This window comes from Eubalaena glacialis, chromosome 8 (assembly GCF_028564815.1).
Source record: "Eubalaena glacialis isolate mEubGla1 chromosome 8, mEubGla1.1.hap2.+ XY, whole genome shotgun sequence".
Taxonomy (NCBI): Eukaryota; Metazoa; Chordata; class Mammalia; order Artiodactyla; family Balaenidae; genus Eubalaena; species Eubalaena glacialis.
In genome coordinates this window covers 109,116,552-109,136,131 of record NC_083723.1, presented here as the reverse complement: position 1 = coordinate 109,136,131, position 19,580 = coordinate 109,116,552, and the positions used below count along the sequence as shown (strand labels likewise).

Sequence of the window (19,580 nt, the reverse complement as noted above, 5' to 3'; positions counted from 1 at the left end):
TTAACATGTCCAGCTATCGCTGAGAGGCCTGCCATTGATCACAGCAGGGCTGGGGGTGGGGACTGTACGGGTGCGGGAATGGATGTGTCAGCGCAAATACCGCCCTCCTCCTGAGGAAGAACAAAATCAGGCCCAGGAAATGAGTTAGGACCGTCATCTTCACATAAGCCAGAAAGCAAACTTCCACGGCGGATACAGACAACTTATCCTCTTAATTCCACCATCAACCAGCTTTGTGAAACTGTCAAATCATTGCAGCTTTCCCACTTCCCTGGGTAAATCTGGGATTAATAATAACGGCCCTACCTGCGATGAGGCCAACAGTAAGTCTCACTCAGGTGAGATGCCAGATGGCAGACTGCTTTGCAAAGCATAAATGCTACAAAACTACAGGACTCCGTGATGTCTGTGATGTTATAAAGAGTGTTCTCAAATTTTAGCATGTGTAGAATCATCTAGAGACTCCTGTGGGCCCTGCACTCAGGGATTCCAATTTAATCACCCCTCTCCACAGGGATAATTTGCATTTCTAACTTTCAAGTGACATTGGTATTGCTGGTCCTTAGACCCCATTCTGTGTAGTGCTGAGATGTTTTTAAAAATAAAAATCGTGGGGGCTTCCCTGGTGGCGCAGTGGTTGAGAATCTGCCTGCCAATGCAGGGGACACGGGTTCAAGCCCTGGTCTGGGAAGATCCCACATGCCGCGGAGCAACTGGGCCCATGAGCCACAACTACTGAGCCTGTGCGTCTGGAGCCTGTGCTCCGCAACAAGAGAGGCCGCGATAGTGAGAGGCCCACGCACCGCGATGAAGAGTGGCCCCCGCTCGCCGCAACTAGAGAAAGCCCTCGCACAGAAACGAAGACCCAACACAGCCAAAAATAAATAAATAAATAAATTTATTTAAAAATTTAAAAATTTTTTTAAAAATTTTAAAAATTAAAAAAAAATAAAAATCGTTTCTTCTAATTTAAAAATTGTCTTCTTTGCATTTTTCTTATTTATTCATTCATTAAACTTCCTGGGCACTTAGTATGTGCCCAGCCCTAAATCAGGCTGCAAACACAAAGTTAACCCCCCTCTTAAAAACTTACAGCCCAATCTGATTAGAGAACATAATGATGATATGGGCCAGGAGCTAGAGGAGCCCAGAAAAATAAAGTACAGCCTAAGATACACACAAAGGTGCTCTAATCATATCTGACCTCACTCCTAAACATCACCAAGGGAAGAATTTCAATGGACACACTTTTTTTTTTTTTTTAAGCAGCACACAGCTCAGCTTTATATTGCATGTGTTACTAAAGAGGTTTAGTCAAAAAGAGCAAAGCCCATGTCATCGTCAGACTCTTCAGATTTTCTTTGCTTCCACCTTCTTCTCCTCAGCTGGGGCGGCAGTGGTGGAGGGGGCAGGACCTCCTGCTGGTGGTAGGAGGTCACCTGCCCCGCACCGTAGATGAGGCTCCCGATGCTGACACCGGCCACGGCCTTTGCAAACAAGCCTGGCCAAAAAGGTTCAACATTTACACCGGCTGCTTTAATGAGGGCATTGATCTTATCCTCCGTGACGGTCACCTCATCGTCGTGCAGGATGAGGGCCGAGTAGATGCAGGCGAGCTCCAAGACGGAGGCCACGGTGAGGGCGAGCGCTAGGCAGGGTCTGCCGGGTGCGGTGCTGCTCGCCAGATGAAGTGAGGGCCTCACCCCAATACGGCCTTACCTTCCTCGGAAGGACGGAGCAGCTCAGCGGTAGCTGAGGGAAGCTGACACAAGTTTTTGTTTGTGTGTTTTTGCTATGAGAAAGATTCAGTGCCGGTTTGAGTGTGGAGTATCTTTGGATTATGACACCAACAAGCACACAGAAAATGAAAAGCTCTAAGGCAGCTCCTACTATCTGCCAAATAAAGAAATGGCCTTGATGCAACACGAAGGCAGACACCTAAATAACGTTATCAATAACCTAAAATGTAGATTTTATTCGTCATTTCCTTAACTGGCCCCATCTCTAATATGAACCTCCTACAGCATGCAAAACAAGAGAAATAAAAAGCATATATATATATATTTTTTACCCTGACAAATATAAAACAAAGATTTAAGAAATGTAACACTGAGTAAGACCTCTAGCGCATTCAGCCAAGCTCCCTTTCTCCAGGGACTATAGCCAAAGGACAACATAAGGATCACAAAGACAGCTGTCCAACTGCACGTTTACCAAAGAGCTATGAACATTACCCACATTATTAATTCACCTGATATGCTAAGAAGCTATCATCTATCGCTTACGTGGGAAATCTAAAAAAAAAAAACAACAACAAAATAATACAAATGAACTTATTTACAGAACAGAAACAGAGTCACAGACTTAGAGAACGAACTTATGATTACCAGGGGGAAGGGTGGGGGGAGGGATAGTTATGGAGTGTGGGATTAACATGTACACACTGCTATATTTAAAATAGATAACCAACAAGGACCTACTGTATAGCACAGGGAACTCTGCTCAATATTCTGTGACAACTAATTGGGAAAAGAATTTAAAAAAGAATAGATACGTGTACATGTATAACTGAATCACCTTGTTGTACACCTGAAACTAACACAACATTGTTAATCAACTATACTCCAATATAAAATAAAATGTTAAAAAAAAAAAAAGAAGCTATCATCAATTAATTTAAGTCTTACAAGAAGGTATGTAGATTTGGGACCAGTACTACCTTCCATGGTAATGAACTGTATATTTTAGTTAACAAATGGTGTAATAAGCCCCATATGTAAAGAAGTAATTCCTTTCATTTGTTCTAAAAATATTTTCATAAAGCTGCAGGGGATTATATTCTAGTTGAGGAATAGTAGAATTTCTTCCATATGTCCCTGGTTCATCCTATTCATACTCTTCAGTATTTAATAGTTGGGTGTATTTAGAGCATGTTCTCACTGATACATGTAATCAAAAGTAGAGATTTAATCAAATGGAATCATAATCACTGAAGTTAAATTTACTTGCTTCCCGCTTGCTTTGATTCGAATTAACTACTCATCTAAATTACATCGAGGCCCTTCCTGATTCCAAGCATGTCCAGGTGCTACACGCAGTGCTTGGGAATGGCTACAAGAAGCCACAAGGACAAATGCTTGACCTTGCTTCAAAGCTGCTCTTAAATGATTTTTCTGTAAAATAAAATGACCAATTCCACCAAATCCTGCATTTCAGATACTTAGGTGAAGAGTAACTAATAGAGAAAGAAGAGATGAAAGGAAATGCTACTTATTTGAAAAAGAAATACATGCCTGACTCTAGCCACAGATATAAAGAAATCATGAGAAATATTTATTTCTCTTTCCATAAACACTGTACTTGTACCACAAAACTAAACTTGGGGCTTGAGCCTTTTGACTGTCTCATAGATAAAACCACTTTGTATGACTGGCCTATTACAACAGTATGCCCTCATTTCAAGTTCTGGACTCCGAATTTTTAAAGTACATTTCTCTAACTTTTAGAGCAATAATTCAATGTATCTCTACAAATCTATAGCCTGCAGAGACTGAGAAATCGGGGGCGGGCGAGTGAGGAGTTTTAGGAAATGAGGCAAATACCAACTATGAAGAAAAACATGACTATAAAGTGGATGATTCAATGTTAGAATTATTCAGCAAGTATTCATCTAACACTGACAATCAATTACATGACAGACACTTAGGAGGCAGAAATGAAAAGGGTATACAGTCCATTACAATACAATGTAGTAAGTGTTACGACTATTTTAAAGTAGCATGGCCACTCCTTCAGATTCCAGATCAAAAATATAAAGACTAGAAGAAAGTTTGGGAAATTTTATTTATAATCTAAGAGTGAAGAAGACCTAAGTTCTGACACAAAACCCAGATGCTTTAAAAGAAAACATTGATAAATACAACCTCATAAAAATAAAAACAATGTATACATGATCAGACATCATAAACAAAGTCAAAAGAGAAAGAAGCTGGAGGGAAATTAGAATATAAATCCCAAAGAACTAATTTTCTTGATATATAAAAAGTTCCTGTAAATCAATAGAAAGACATACTGGAAAAATAGGTGTTCACTATTTTTCAGTAAGGAAATAAAATATTTGACCACTGTATTATTGATAATTTCAACTTTTAAACAAGTCAGCTTTTAGGATAGGATAACGAACCATCCTGTACCTATCACCCTGATTCAGTAAGTATCATTTATCACTAATCTTGTTTTACCTATATCCACACTCACCCTCAACCCAGATTATTTTGAAGTAATATATCCATATATAACATAGATATCATAACAATGAATTACTTTTTACACAAATAAGAAGTTTAACCTCACTCAAATTTTCTCTAAAAAATACAAATCAAAACCACCTTGGAAATACCATTTTTCACCGATCAGATTGACAAAGATAAAAACGTTTTGATAATGTAATCTGTTTACTAGAGACTACAGGAACTCTCAAACATTATTGATGACATGAAAACTTGGTATTATCTCTAAGAAAAACACACTTGGCAATAATGATCAAAATCTAATAAACCACAAAAATCTAATCAACCAGCAAAGAACTCTGAAAATGGCACATCAAGAATCGGACGCCCTCCTTCTCACATCTTATATGTCAATGTCAAGGTAACTGCACAACTAAAAGAAACTAGTAGGTGCTATCAAATGAATGGAGCTTGATAACCACAACTTGTATAAAACAACAGTAAAAGCTGCCTTACTTTATTATGTAAAAGACACACACACACATCCCCCCAGACACAAGACACAGCCTAATGCCCACCTACCCAGACGAGATTAGGTCCCCATGGTTATATGCTCTCATGGCACATTTTGCTTTTCCTCTGCAGCACTTATCACAGTTTGTAATAATACACTTATCTAAAGGTTCTCTTATTAATGCCCTTCTTCCCCTCTAGACTTTAAACTCCATAAGGACAGGGATCATGTCGTATTTGTGTGGCATTTGAGCCCAGTTCCTGGTCCATCACTGATATTCAATATAAGTGGAATTCATTCTTTCATTCAAAATATATTTATTATGGGTCTGGTGGGCTCTGTGCCTACATTCTGGAGATATGGTGCTGAACAAGGCAAACTAGTTCTCTCTTCTCTTGAAGCTTCCATTCTAGGAGTAGTCAGAAAATAACCAAACACACACACACACACACACACTCACACACACACACACATATATACATTCACACACACATACACACCATAAAAAGTGACTTAATGAACATGATCCAGTTGGTCTGCAAACACGTACTATGTTTTTCCACACTAATACCCCCACAATCAGCATTTCCATTTGTAATGATTTCTTTTGATCAAAATAACTTGAGTAATACTTTAAATTAATTCTTAAATAATGAATTTATTTTTCACTATAACTTAATAACAGTTGCAAAATAAAGGGGGGAGCCTATAACCTTACTATCCAAACACAACTACTTTTAGCATTAAAGCATATTTCTCTCCCATTTCTTCCATGAATTTTTCCTCAATATAACAGTAAGCACAGAATATGCAGTGTTCTCTGCTTTTTATATCAGACTTAATCTTAATCTTCCCTCATTCATAATAGAGATCAAGGAACATCACAAAATGGTCTCCTTCCAAAAAGGGAAAAGGTCTCCCTGGCAGCCATTGTCCACTCATTCAATCCCTTCTGCCCTCTTCCAGACCAATAGTCTTACCGAAGTGGAGCGGGCCTCCAGCACCTCCCCAGCCTGCTTTCACTTTTAAACAGGACCGTTTTCAAATAAGTCAAGTAGCTGTTACACACACGCCAATCCTTCTCTTTTCCCACATTCTTCTCTCTCCCATATTCTTGACAAGGTTATCACACCTTTGAGAAGATTTTGTTCCATGTATTTTTCATGCTTTTCTTATTTGCTAAATAGTAAAGGACTTCCTCCAGCTTTTTTGAACAAAAATGAAAATGCTCATGAGCTAGATTTTGGGAAAGAACCAATAGCTAGGCAGCAGGAGTTGAAGAAACTGGTTATGAGCTGCACAGGCTGCAGACCACACAAGATATTGAAGACATTGCCTGCCTTTCTGAGGAAATTATGGGTAGCAGGTGGTTCTGGGAGATTTAAAAAGCCCTTGTTACCCTAATGTTTATCAACTTGGCAACAATAGTAGTTGAATATTTTCCTTTCATAGTAAACAGAGGTTTATAGGCACTAGATAATGAGTGAACAGGAAGACAAAATATTTCTCCTATAAATAGACAATAGATAGGATGGGGGATCAAGAATAAAATAAAATAATAAGTGGGTGACCAAAGTGATTTTTGAAAACTGTCTGTGAAAGTATTCTGGCTCTGCAGGAAGTGAAAGCAAAGCAGAGTTCACTAGTCTGGTTCCTACTACTTTTCTAGCAAAATAGCACACAACATTAATTCTCTTTACATAAAGACAAATGAAAACAGGCCTGCAATGCATCACAACCAGAATATATTTAAGAAGATGATGCTGAACAATGAGACTTTTAGGGAAAGTTACGATTCTGGTACCTAGCCTCAGAGTAGCATTTATATGCTAACGATTTGGAATAGGTTATTTCATTGGGGGGGTGGGGGTGGGTAGTGAGGGAGAGAATCATTTTGTGGAAGAAGGATTCATGGTTTTTTTGCCTATGCTCCAACTTCCTTTAAGGAAAACAGGCTCTTACACCTTTAACATAAGATCCCTTGAATGGTAAAAGATAATATTAATAATAATGTAAAGTATTATGACTTTACTTCTCTCTAAAATAATGTCACTCACACCTCCCAGTACAGTTTAACACAAGGTACCATGCAAGCTTCAAGGATAATCTGACAATACCCTTTCTAAACTTCTAAACCTCTAGAAGCAACAATGCAATCACTTTTGAATGAAGTTTCCCAGGTAATTAATTCTTGAGGAGTTTTAAAGCATTTGTTGGCACACAGCTACTATAGACTAGCTCCAAATTATCAGCCATTTGGAACACCAACTCAAGAATTTAATCTTTGATTTTCGAAAAGAGTAGTTCCAAATATTTGCTTACTCTGTACTATCTTATCTAATAATAAGGAGTTTTGGCCCAAAATTTCAGATTTGTACATTTTATAAAATGGGATCATGTTATAGGCATGAAATCAAGACAAATAGCTTGTTCACTTGCCGGTGTCCAATATATCTTACCTACAAAAGCTTTTAAAATACTGACAAAAAACGAAATTTAAAGAGGGAAAAATACCCTCCTGCTGACTCATTCTTCATAGAGAAACATTTATTATTTCCTGGGGCAGTATGCTGAATTTCCACTTCTGTTGCTGTAATTTCCACTTGTGAATTTTGGAAGGTGCCGAAGGAACGGGAAGAGGAAGAGGTCAAAATCCTAGGAAAGACACACTGCTGTTAAGGGGACTGTAATGAGAACTACAGAACAGTTATTGATCCGTGCCCTTTTCGTTTTATTTCCAATATATACTATAGTCATGCTATTTCCCTATGAAAGTTCACTGCATTCATCTAGGGACTTGCAGCAACTGGGCAAACAGCAAACCAGAATTCTGGAGTGTTCATTAGTAAGGAGGCAAAAAGTCTACACGAAAATCCAGGCACCAGGCAAAGAAAGAAGAAAAGCACAGTTCCGTTTAGAACCATTCCCAGCTTCTCTGGATCACAGTGTGAGTGATCAACGAACATTAAAGTTGAGAAAGGAACCAAGAATAAATAAACTTATGTATTCACACACACATACACAAATGCATGTAATGGTACCTACTGGCACTGCTCTACCAAGCTCTAACCATATAACCTCATCTAACACGAGCAACCTTGTAAGACAGGTATTGTTTTCCTCAGTTACAGAGCTGAAATTCAAAGTCAGGTCTGCTCAGCTCCAAAACCCATGCTCCTCAAAACATGTGCTTTGAAATACTCTGTGGCATAAGAGGGGTGGAGAACGTTTTCTTCACCAATCGTACTTCTGAATGAAGTTTACAAGGGAATTAATTTTTGAAGACTTCTAAAGTATAATTAAGATCACTATTATTTAGAAAAACAAAAGAATATAGAAAATGTAAACAGAATACATTAATTTCTTCAAAATTTTAAAGTGGGGAACTCCATACTAAGCTATTATTTCTCCTTAAATTTGCTTATCTTCTTTAAAAAAAAAAAAAAAATTTAAGTCCTAAGTACAAACAGTAGAATTTTCTTCACGATGTGTCAACAAGATTATGAACTCTGTCTAACACACAGTATCTCACACCTCCCAGGAACACACATTATTTGAGCAACTCAGAAGAAATGCCCTACTTTGCCCTCTGCTCTCAGATAAAATTGTAGTTTCCATTGGCCTTTTCCCTTCAAACGACAAATTCCTGCCTTGCCCATATCTGATGTACATGGAGGGTTGGGGAATAGAACAGAGAAAGGGAAGGAGGGAACAAAGATCCATGTAGAGTGAATCTTGGATTTTCTAGGAAAGCCTCAATTTGAAATATCTTCTCCCACCATCAGATGACATTAGACTAGTATGCCCTAAGCTCTGGTTTGGCAGACATGAGCTCCCAGTGTATCACAGTCAAGACAGAGTTAGGATCAGAGGACAATTTCAGTTTTCCCCTTATGAAACAAGAATTATGAAATCCAAACCTTATTAGCTGTTTTAAGTACATAAAGGAATTCCTGAGACTGATTTGCCTATTGGCAAATATCACTACACATTAAAGAAGAAAGCATGGGACAGAGGAAATACCATGGACTTGCATTCAGCTTGAAGGCCAGCCACATGTTCTGTGACCTTGAGCTAATTACTTCCACTCTGAACCCCAGTTTCCTTAACTATAAAATGTGGATACTAAGTAATCAGCTCAAAAAGTTGTAGTGAGAATTAAATAATATACATAAGTTGCCTTGAATATAGTTAAGTGCTTAAGAAATATTCAATAATTGCTACATTCTTTCATTTGAGTATGGACAACATGCTTTAAAACTTCTCAACTACCTCAAAAACCAGCTGAACTATGCCTCTTCAAGCTGTTTTCACCAATCTGAGTTTGTATGGGCCATAGTATACAAAGTTCAAGAAACAACATCAACCTAAGATATTTACTTACCCCACCCACCCTAGAAAAGGTACAGTAAATACAATTATCAAAAACACAAACCATGGGACTTCCCTGGTGGCACAGTGGTTAAGAATCCGCCTGCCAACGCAGGGGACACAGGTTGGATCCCTGGTCCGGGAAGATCCCACATCCGCGGAGCAACTAAGCCCGTGCACCACAACTACTGAGCCCGCACACCACAACTACTGAAGCCCACGTGCCTTAGAGCCCAGCATGCCGCAACTACTGAGCCCACACGCCACAACTACTGAGCCCACGTGCCACAACTACTGAAGCCCGTGCACTCTAGGGTCCATGGGATGCAACTACTGAGCCCACATGCCTAGACCCCACACTCCACAACAACAGAAGCCACCGCAATGAGAAGCCCGTGCACTGCAACAAAGAGCAGCCTCTGCTCGCCTAAACTAGAGAAAGCCTGCACGCAGCAGTGAAGTCCCAACGCAGCCAAAAAAAAAAAAAAAAACACACACACACAAACCACACCCCCACCTACCTTGGTTGGTTCTCAGCTGTGAGGTTCTCTCCCCTCTGATAACCACTGTCAGCCACCTGGGTTGTAGACCTCTTCACAATTTGCTTCAGCTCCTGCTCCAAGCGTTCTTTGATCGCCTTAACTGTCTCTGGGATCTTCTTCAGTTTGGCCAGCCCCTTGATGAGGATGCCCATAAAAAGGGTGCTGTTCTCCTCTGGATCCAACTCCAAATCCTCCTTGATGTCCTGAAGGTTTATCTCCTTCACTGTAAAAAATTAATAAATAGCCACAGATTCTATCACCAAATAGAAAAACAGAATGGGTCTAAAAAAATGCAACCATTCCCTTAAAGGAATCAGAGAGGTTTTTCAATTAAATTTGAAATTAAATTATACTTACACAGTAACTATCTAAGAATCACACATATACAAAAAAACAGTTATGTTCCTCATATTATACCCGTCAATTAATAAGAGAGAGAAGCAATTAAAAGTAAGCAAATCTCCACAGAAATTTTTCCATAGACTACCACTTCTACAATGAGTCATTTATTAACATTCACTGTTTATAAAATGCCATACTTCGTGCTGCAGGAGAATTCCAAAGAGCCAGACCATAGTCTAAAATTCCTATTTATTAAAGATAAGTAGCTTGATAAAAAGACATTATACATACGTGTGGAAAAGAAAAGGTAAATAAGTTAAAATTATAACCAATAAGAGAGATGAAGAAAAAGAAAGGAAAAATAATATGTACAAGTGAGACAAGACTGAGGAAAAGAGTAATGAAGAGTATTTCATAAATACCAAAGAACAACGTTCTATTTTTCTTTAAAAACATGTCCACCAAAACATCATTATCTATTGAAGACAGGTCTTGCTAAACCATGGAAGTTTTCTGAGTAGTATTATATGTCAAAATTCTCTGCAGACGTTTAGACTACAGCTTTCATCCAAACCATCTGGTTTCGGAATGAAAGAAACAGCTTCTAACCGTGGTTCTTAACCCCTGCGGGAGTTGGGGAGAGGGCAGGACTTGGATCCGAGACTTCCGTCACCTACTGAAAACCACAGGCCTTTCCCTCAAACTAACATGTATATACACAAAACTTCTCATATGACTTCAGGGGTTTCCACAACTACCAAAAGAACTACAGGTTGAAAACCTCTGGCCCCCAAATAATTCTCTCATTTTACAAATGGCTGGATTAAGATAGACAAAAGCAAAAGTGAATACAAGCCTGAAGATGGACCCTAACAAAGCTATCCCCATCCTCCCCTCTCCTCCACTCCTCTAAACAACTGAAAGGTTTCTAAAATGTGATATCCTGAAAGAACATATACATTCTTTAGTAGATTCAAGCTCAACTATACTACACAAACCACTCCAAGTTGTTTAACACCACTGGAGTGTTTTGAAATCTACTTACTTAAGGAAGAATGAAAATATCCCAGTACATGCAATAAGTCCTTCTAACCACTGTATAAAGTCTCTGAAACCTCTGCTTCAGATAACATGTAGGCTATTCTCAATCTCTTTTTTGCTCGCAACTCATGAAATGCACTTAAGTACGAACATTTAATGTTCATTTAATGACACCCATGATATAATTACTTACACAAATTTGTTCTTAAGTGAATAAGTCCTCTACAGATTTATGCATAATTCTGCTGCCTTACTCCAACTCACTAGACCCCTGAAACCCACAAGAGAGAAGCACACAGAGAATGACCAAATCCATATGGTTTCCTTCACAGTGAAGAGGGCATATGATGATACCAAATTTAATTTTAAATATCTTAATAGTAGCAAACTGGGCAAAGAACCAAGAAGGCTTAAAGCCTCTAAACTGACATGACAATTCTGAAGGCAAGTCGAAAAAAGTCATCGATATTTCCAGACGTGACATTCCAATAACAGACATTTTAGTTACTAGTTTTGTTTCACACATGAAGAGCTAGACACCTCAGGCCATGGAATCACTCTATGCTGCAAAACCAACCTCAACAGCAGCAAAGTACTTAGCAGCCAGGGAGCCATCTAAATTCAGCATGGCAGAGGGGGAAAATGAAACACAACTATAATCAGAGCTTTAGGCAGGCAAGAAAGTAATAGAAATTAAGCTGGGACAAAAATGATCTTCACAAAAGAGCACATATGAATCACAGACAGGACACATGCAAAGGGCCACCTCAACATCTCAGGCACCTGCTGCAACAGTGCTTGGGTAATGAGGTACATGTAGTTGAAATCAATAAGCCCCTAGATTAAGTGGCGTACAGCTACTTATATGCACACTAATATGATAGCTTATTTAAAAATAACAAATAAGCAAGGTATGAAAAATAAAATATCACAGCCCCAAATGGCACATTTGTTTACAACCTTATCTTCCTGTTTGTCTCCCAAAATCTCCTAGAGCATAAACACTGAACAGAGCCAGTATTAATTAATTTATATTATCTATTTCACTTACACCAGCTGAAAATTAAAAGGCAATTTAAAAAAATAATATAGAGCTGAGGCTCGGGCTTCGGAGTTCAGATCCCAGGGAGAAGACTGGGGTTGGCTGTGTGAACACAGCCTGAAGGGGGCTAGTGCGCCACAGCTAACCAGGAGGGAGCCCGGGAAAAAGTCTGGAAGTGCCTAGGAGTCAAGACACCATTGTTGCGGGGTAGGCGAAGAGAGGGCATTCAGAGCACCACCTAAACGAACTTCAGAGATGGGCTCAAGCCACAGGTATCAGAGCGCACACCAGAGATGGGCATGAAACACTAAGGCTGCTACTGCAGCCACCAAGAAGCCTGCATGCAAGCACAGGTCACTATCCACACCTCCCCTCCCGGAAGCCTGTGCAGCCCGCCACTGCCAGGGTCCCATGATCCAGGGACAACTTCCACAGTAGAACACATGGCGCAGCTCAGGCCTTTGCAATGTCATGCTGGGCTCTGACGCTGCAGGCTCGCCCCGCATTCCGTACCCCTCCCTCCCCCTGGCCTGAGTGAGCAAGAGCCCCCAAGACAGCCGCTCCTTTAACCCCCTCCTGTCTGGGCGAAGAACACATGCCAGAGGGTGACCTACATGCAGAGGCAGGGCCAAATCCAAAGCTGAACCCCAGGAGCTGTGCGAACAAAGAAGAGAAAGGGAAATCTCTCCCAGCAGCCTCAGGAGGAGCGGATTACATTACCACGATCAACTTGACATACCTTGCATCTGTGGAATACCTGAATAGACAACAAATCATCCCAAAATTGAGGAAGTGGACTTCAGAAGCAACTGTAGGCTTGGGGTTTGCTGTATGCGACTGACTGGTTTCTGATTTTTATGCTTAACTTAGTATAGTATTTAGCACTCGTTATCATTGGTAGATTTGTTTATTAGTTTGGTTGCTCTATTTTTTATTACTTTTCTAACTTTTTTATTTTAATAATATTTTTTTATTTTTTTTATTTTAATAACTTAATTTATTTTATTTTTTCCTATCTTTCCTTTTTTTCTCCCTTTTCCTCTGAGCTGTGTGGCTGACAGGGTCTTCGTGCTCCAGCGGGGTGTCAGGCCTAAGCCTCTGAGGTGGGAGAGCCGAGTTCAGGACACTGGACCACCAGAGACCTCCCGGTTCCATGTAATATCAATACGGGAGAGCTCTCCCAAAGATCTCCGTCTCAATGCTAAGATCCATCTCCACTCAACGACCAGCAAGCTACAATGCTGGACACCCCATGCCAAACAACTAGCAAGACAGGAACACAAACCCACCCATTAGCAGACAGGCTGCCTAAAATCATAATAAGTTCACAGACACCCCAAAACACAGCACCTGACGTGGTCGTGCCCACCAGAAAGACAAGATCCAGCCTCATCCACCAGAACACAGGCACCAGTCCCCTCCACCAAGAAGCCTACACAACCCACTGAACCAACCTTATCCACGGAGGCAGACACCAAAAAATGGGAAGTAAACCTGCAGCCTGCGAAAAGGAGACCCCAAACACAGTAAGTTAAGCAAAATGAGAAGACAGGAAAACATACAGCAGATGACGGAGGAAGGTAAAAGCCAACCAAGACCAAACAAATGAAGAGGAAATAGGCATCCTACCTGAATAAGAATTCAAAGTAATGACAGTAAAAATGATCCAAGATCTTGGAACTAGAATGGAGAAAATACAAGAACCATTTAACAAGGACCTAGAAGAACTAAAGAGCAAACAATGATGAACAACACAATAAAAGAAATTTAAAATTCTCTAGAAGGAATCAACAGCAGAATAACTGAGGTAGAAGTACGGATAAGTGACCTGGAAGATAAAATAGTGGAAATAACTAACGCAGAGCAGAATAAAGAAAAAAGAATGAAAAGAATTGAGTACAGTCTCAGAGACCTCTGGGATTTTAAACGCACCAACATTCGAATTATAGGGGTCCCAGAAGGAGAAGAGAAAAAAAAAGGGACTGAGAAAATATTTGAAGGGATTATAGTTGAAAACTTCCCTAATATGGGAAAGGAAATAGTCAATCAAGTCCAGGAAGCACAGAGTCCCATACAGGATAAATCCAAGGAGAAACACACCAAGACACATATTAATCAAACTATCAAAAATTAAATACAAAGAAAAAATATTCAAAGCAGCAAGGGAAAACAACAAATAACATACAAGGGAATCCCCAGAAGGCTAACAGCTGATCTTTCAGCAGAAACTCTGCAAGCCAGAAGGGAGTGGCAGGATATATTTAAAGTGATGAAAGGGCAAAACCTACAACCAAGATTACTCTACCCAGCAAGGATCTCATTCAGATTCGACAGAGAAATTAAAACCCTTACAGACAAGCAAAAGCTAAGAGAATTCAGCGCCACCAAACCAGCTTTACAACAAATGCTAAAGGAACTGTTCTAGGCAGGAAACACAAGAGAAGGAAAAGATCTACAAAAACAAACCCAAAACAATTAAGAAAATGGTAATGGGAACATACATATCTATAATTACCTTAAGTGTAAGTGGATTAAATGCTCCAACCAAAACACACAGACTGGCTGAATGGATACAAAAACAAGACCTGTATATATGCTGTCTACAAGAAACCCACTTTAGACCTAGGGACACAGACAGACTGAAAGTGATGGGATGGAAAAAGATATTCCATGCAAATGGAAATCAAAAGAAAGCTGGAGTAGCAATTCTCATATCAAACAAAATAGACTTTAAAATAAAGACTACTACAAGAGACAAAGAAGGACACTACATAATGATCAAGGCATCAATCCAAGAAGAAGATATAACAACTGCAAAATATTTATGCACCCAACATAGGAGCACCTCAATACACGAGGCAAATGCTAACAGCCATAAAAGGGGAAATCGACAGTAACACAATAATAGCAGGGGACTTTAACACCCCACTTTCACCAATGGACAGATCATCCAAAATGTAAATAAATAAGGAAACACAAGCTTTAAATGACACATTAAACAAGATGGACTTAATTGATATTTATAGGACATTCCATCCAAAAACAACAGAACACACTTTCTTCTCAAGTACACATGGAACATTCTCCAGGATAGATCATATCTTGGGTCACAAATCAAGCCTTGGTAAATTTAAGAAAATTGAAATCGTATGAACTATCTTTTCCGACCACAAAGCTATGAGACTAGATATCAATTACAGGACCACCTCACACGAGTTAGAATGGGCATCATCAGAAAATCTACAAACAACAAATGCTGGAGAGGGTGTGGAGAAAAGGGAACCCTCTTGCACTGTTGGTGGGAATGTGAATTGATACAGCCACTATAGAGAACAGTATGGAGGTTCCTTAAAAACCTAAAAATAGAATTACCATATGACCCAGCAATCCTACTACTGGGCATATACCCAGAGAAAACCATAATTCAAAAAGACACATGCACCCGAATGTTCATTGCAGCACTATTTACAATAGCCAGGTCATGGAAGCAACCTAAATGCCCATAGACAGACGAATGGATAAAGAAGTTGTGGTACATATATACAATGGAATATTACTCAGCCATAAAAAGGAACGAAATTGAGTCATTTGTTGAGACGTGGATGTATCTAGAGACTGTCATACAGAGTGAAGTAAGTCAGAAAGAGAAAAACAAATATCGTATATTAACGCATGTATGTGGAACCTAGAAAAATGGTACAGATGAACCGGTTTGCAGGGCAGAAGTTGAGACACAGATGTAGAGAACAAACGTATGGACACCAAGGGGGGAAAACTGCGGGGGGCGGGGGGATGGTGTTGTGCTGAATTGGGCGATTGGGATTGACATGTATACACTGATGTGTATAAAACTGATGACTAATAAGAACCTGCAGTAAAAAACAAACAAACAAACAAAACAACTAATACTAAACTTTCATTGGGTTATTTGTATGGAAATATGTTAATATAAATGTTTCAGACATTACATGAAATTTCTAAAAATCTTATATGTTCTGGCATAATGTTATAAGTCATAATCCTAGTTATTACTTTAAAATGTATATCTCAGAAATAACTAATTTTCTTGTCAACTGCATTATTATGAACTTTCATCAAATCTTTAACCATGGTCATTTTTAAGTCTTTTGTCATTTACAGACAGTTCTGGGTGTACTCTGATGCTTTTGCAAATATGTTCCTATAAAAGGGTTTCCTCTTCAAGAAATTCATGGAAAAGACTCTGACAAGTACAGTTTTCTGGTAACTGACTGTACTGCTGAACTGAATGAATAAGCATTTTCAGAACTCTAATGAAAAACTGATGAACTCATAAAAGTGCTAACAAAAGATCAAGATGAAAATAAAATTAATTACATGGGACTGAGTGAACTGATGAGGATGAGTATAATTTTTGTGACTTTCTGTTTGAATTAAAAAAAAAAAAAAATCCCACAAGGACTCAGAGGCAAAGAATATACAAATCAATTTTCACTGCAAAGTAAAGGAGCTGTTACAGTGGAGGATTACCAGACTGAATGTCAATATTATGACATAGTATGAGTGTGTTTCGTGTTTGGTAATTGCAATCATTGTTGCTTTTGTTGTGGTCATCCATGTACAATGCTTGGTGTCAGTCTATTTATCTCTTGTAAAAATAAAATACAGTGTGTGTGTGTGGAAAAAAAAAAAAAGAGGGGCTGTGAAGGAAAAAAATAAATAAAGACTGCTTGCTTAAAAAAAAAAAAAAAAAAAAATGGATTAAAGACCTAAGTGTAAGGCCAGAAACTATAAAATTCTTAGAGGAAAACATAGGCAGAACACTCTATGACATAAATCACAGCAAGATCCTTTTTGACCCAACTCCTAGAGAAATGGAAATAAAAACAAAAATAAACAAATGCGACCTAATGAAACTTAAAAGCTTCTGCACAGCAAATGAAACCATAAACAAGATGAAAAGACAACCCTCAGAATGGGAGAAAATATTTGCAAATGAAGCAAACGGACAAAGGATTAATCTCCAAAATATACAAGCAGCTCATGCAGCTCAATATCAAAAAAACAAAGAACCCAATCAAAAAATGGGCAGAAGACCTAAATAGACATTTCTCCAAAGAAGATATACAGATTGCCAACACACACAAAAGGATGCTCAACATCACTAATCATTGGAGAAATGCAAATCAAAACTACAATGAGGTATCACCTCACACCGGACTGAATGGCCATCATCAAAAAATCTACAAACTGTAAGTGCTGGAGAGGGTGTGGAGATAAGGGAACCCTCAAACACTGTGGGTGGGAATAAAAATTGATACAGCCACTATGGAGAACAGTATGGAGGTTCCTTAAAAAACTAAAAATAGAACTACCATATGACCCAGCAATCCCACTACTGGGCATATACCCTGAGAAAACCATAATTCAGAAAGCATCATGTACTACAACGTTCATTGCAGCACTATTTACAATAGCCAGGACATGGAAGCAACCTAAATGCCCATCAACAAATGAATAGATAAAGAAGACATGGCACATATACACAATGGAATATTACTCAGCCATAAAAAGAAATGAAATTGAGTTATTTGTAGTGAGGTGGATGGCCCTAGAGTCTGTCATACAAAGTGAAGTAAGTTAGAAAGAGAAAAACAAATACTGTATGCTAACACATATATGGAATCTAAAAAAAAAAAAAAAAACAAAAATGGTTCTGAAGAACCTAGGGGCAGGCCAGGAATAAAGACGCAGACGTAGAGAATGGACTTGAGGACATGGGGAAGGGGAAGGGGAAGCTGGGACGACCTGAGAGAGTGGCACTGACATATATACACTACCAAATGTAAGACAGATAGCTAGGGCTTCCCTGGTGGCGCAGTGGTTGAGAATCTGCCTGCCAATGCAGGGGACACAGGTTCGAGCCCTGGTCTGGGAAGATCCCACATGCCACGGAGCAACTAGGCCCATGAGCCACAACTACTGAGCCTGCGCGTCTGGAGCCTGTGCTCCGCAACAAGAGAGGCCGCGATAGTGAGAGGCCCGCGCACCGCGATGAAGAGTGGCCCCCGCTTGCCGCAACTAGAGAAAGCCTTCACACAGAAACGAAGACCCAATATAGCCAAAAATAAAAATAAATAAATGAATAAATAAATTTTTTAAAAAACAAAAAAAAAACCAGACAGCTAGTGGAGAGCAGCCACATAGCACATGGCGATCAGCTAGGTGCTTTATCACCATCTAGAGGGGTGGGATAGGGAGGGTGGGAGGGAGACCCAAGAGGGAGGGGATATTGGAATATATGTATATGTATAGGTGATTCACTGTTATACAGCAGAAACTAACACAACACTGTAAAGCAATTATACTCCAATAAGGATGTTTAAGAAAAGAAGAATATAGTCAACCATGAAGACTAGTCTGATAACCACAAAAAGCCTGTGAGGTCAGATAGAACTATTGGTGCTTTAAGGAAAAAGCCTTGTATAAAAATAATTTAGCTGAAATTCAGTAAGGCCTCACACCACCATTAGCACAAAATATACATCTTTCCAAACTAATAAACCCCAAATCATTCTCTTGTATGTATCTCTATTGTTATACTATGTACTCAATGTGTAGGTTTTAGAACACTTTAAAATTATAAATACTTTACTTCCTTTCCCAATTCTCTTATTTTTTTAAATAAGTTTGTTTATTTATTTATTTTCACTGCCTTGGGTTTTCTTTGCTGCGCCCAGGCTTTCTCTAGTTGCAGCGAGTGGGGACTACTCTTCATTGCAGTGCATGGGCTTCTCATTGTGGTGGCTTCTCTTGCTGCGGAGCACAGGCTCTAGGCACGCAGGCTTCAGTAGCTGTGGCACGCAGGCTTTAGAGCGCAGGCTCACTAGTTGTGGCGCACGGGCTTAGTTGCTCTACGGCATGTAGGATCTCCTCAGACCAGAGCTCTAACCTATGTCCCCTGCATTGGCAGGCGGATTCTTAACCACTGCGCGACCAGGGAAGTCGCTCCCAATTCTCTTTTTATTTTTGCTGAGGACCTTATCAAGTGACGATTTCTTCAACTGGGTTTTGAAGATTTTCACTGACAGGACAGTGCTAAATGTTAACGGTTAGCACTGTTAAGACGCTGATGTTCTTTAATCAATTATTTCTACTAAAATGCTATTGGTCCCAATTGTTTCTTTTATACACACACACATATTCCTAGACAGATAAACAGACAGATCAGACAGATAAGGCAGACAGATCAGTATATATCTGTACAGACATATATGCCTAAGTGGATATAAATCATGTCCATGTGGAATCATGGAAGGAGGGTTTAACTAGGACACTTTGGTAGTCATGAAAGGATTAAGTAGATGTTATCTAAGGTCTTTTCAAGCTCTGTAATTCCCTGATTCCATTATCTAGGGTTTAACTCTGGATATCTCTAGTTGCAAGGCTTATAGTTAATTATGTATACCTATATTATAAAAGCCCATTTCATAACAGATAAGCAAGGTGAATAATCCATT

The 19,580-nt window shown here is 39.3% G+C and overlaps 1 protein-coding gene and 1 pseudogene across 2 annotated transcripts in view; both read right to left on the bottom strand.

Moving 5' to 3' along the window:
• EXOC4 (exocyst complex component 4) overlaps positions 1-19,580 on the bottom strand; it is an 843,793-nt gene that overhangs the window by 736,148 nt on the left and 88,065 nt on the right. For both annotated transcript variants that reach the window (XM_061198739.1, XM_061198740.1), the window contains one exon: positions 9,636-9,879. In XM_061198739.1, coding sequence (XP_061054722.1) covers positions 9,636-9,879 — 244 coding nt within the window. The remainder of the gene's footprint in view (positions 1-9,635; positions 9,880-19,580) is intronic.
• On the bottom strand, positions 1,311-8,801 carry LOC133097037 (large ribosomal subunit protein P1-like; annotated as a pseudogene).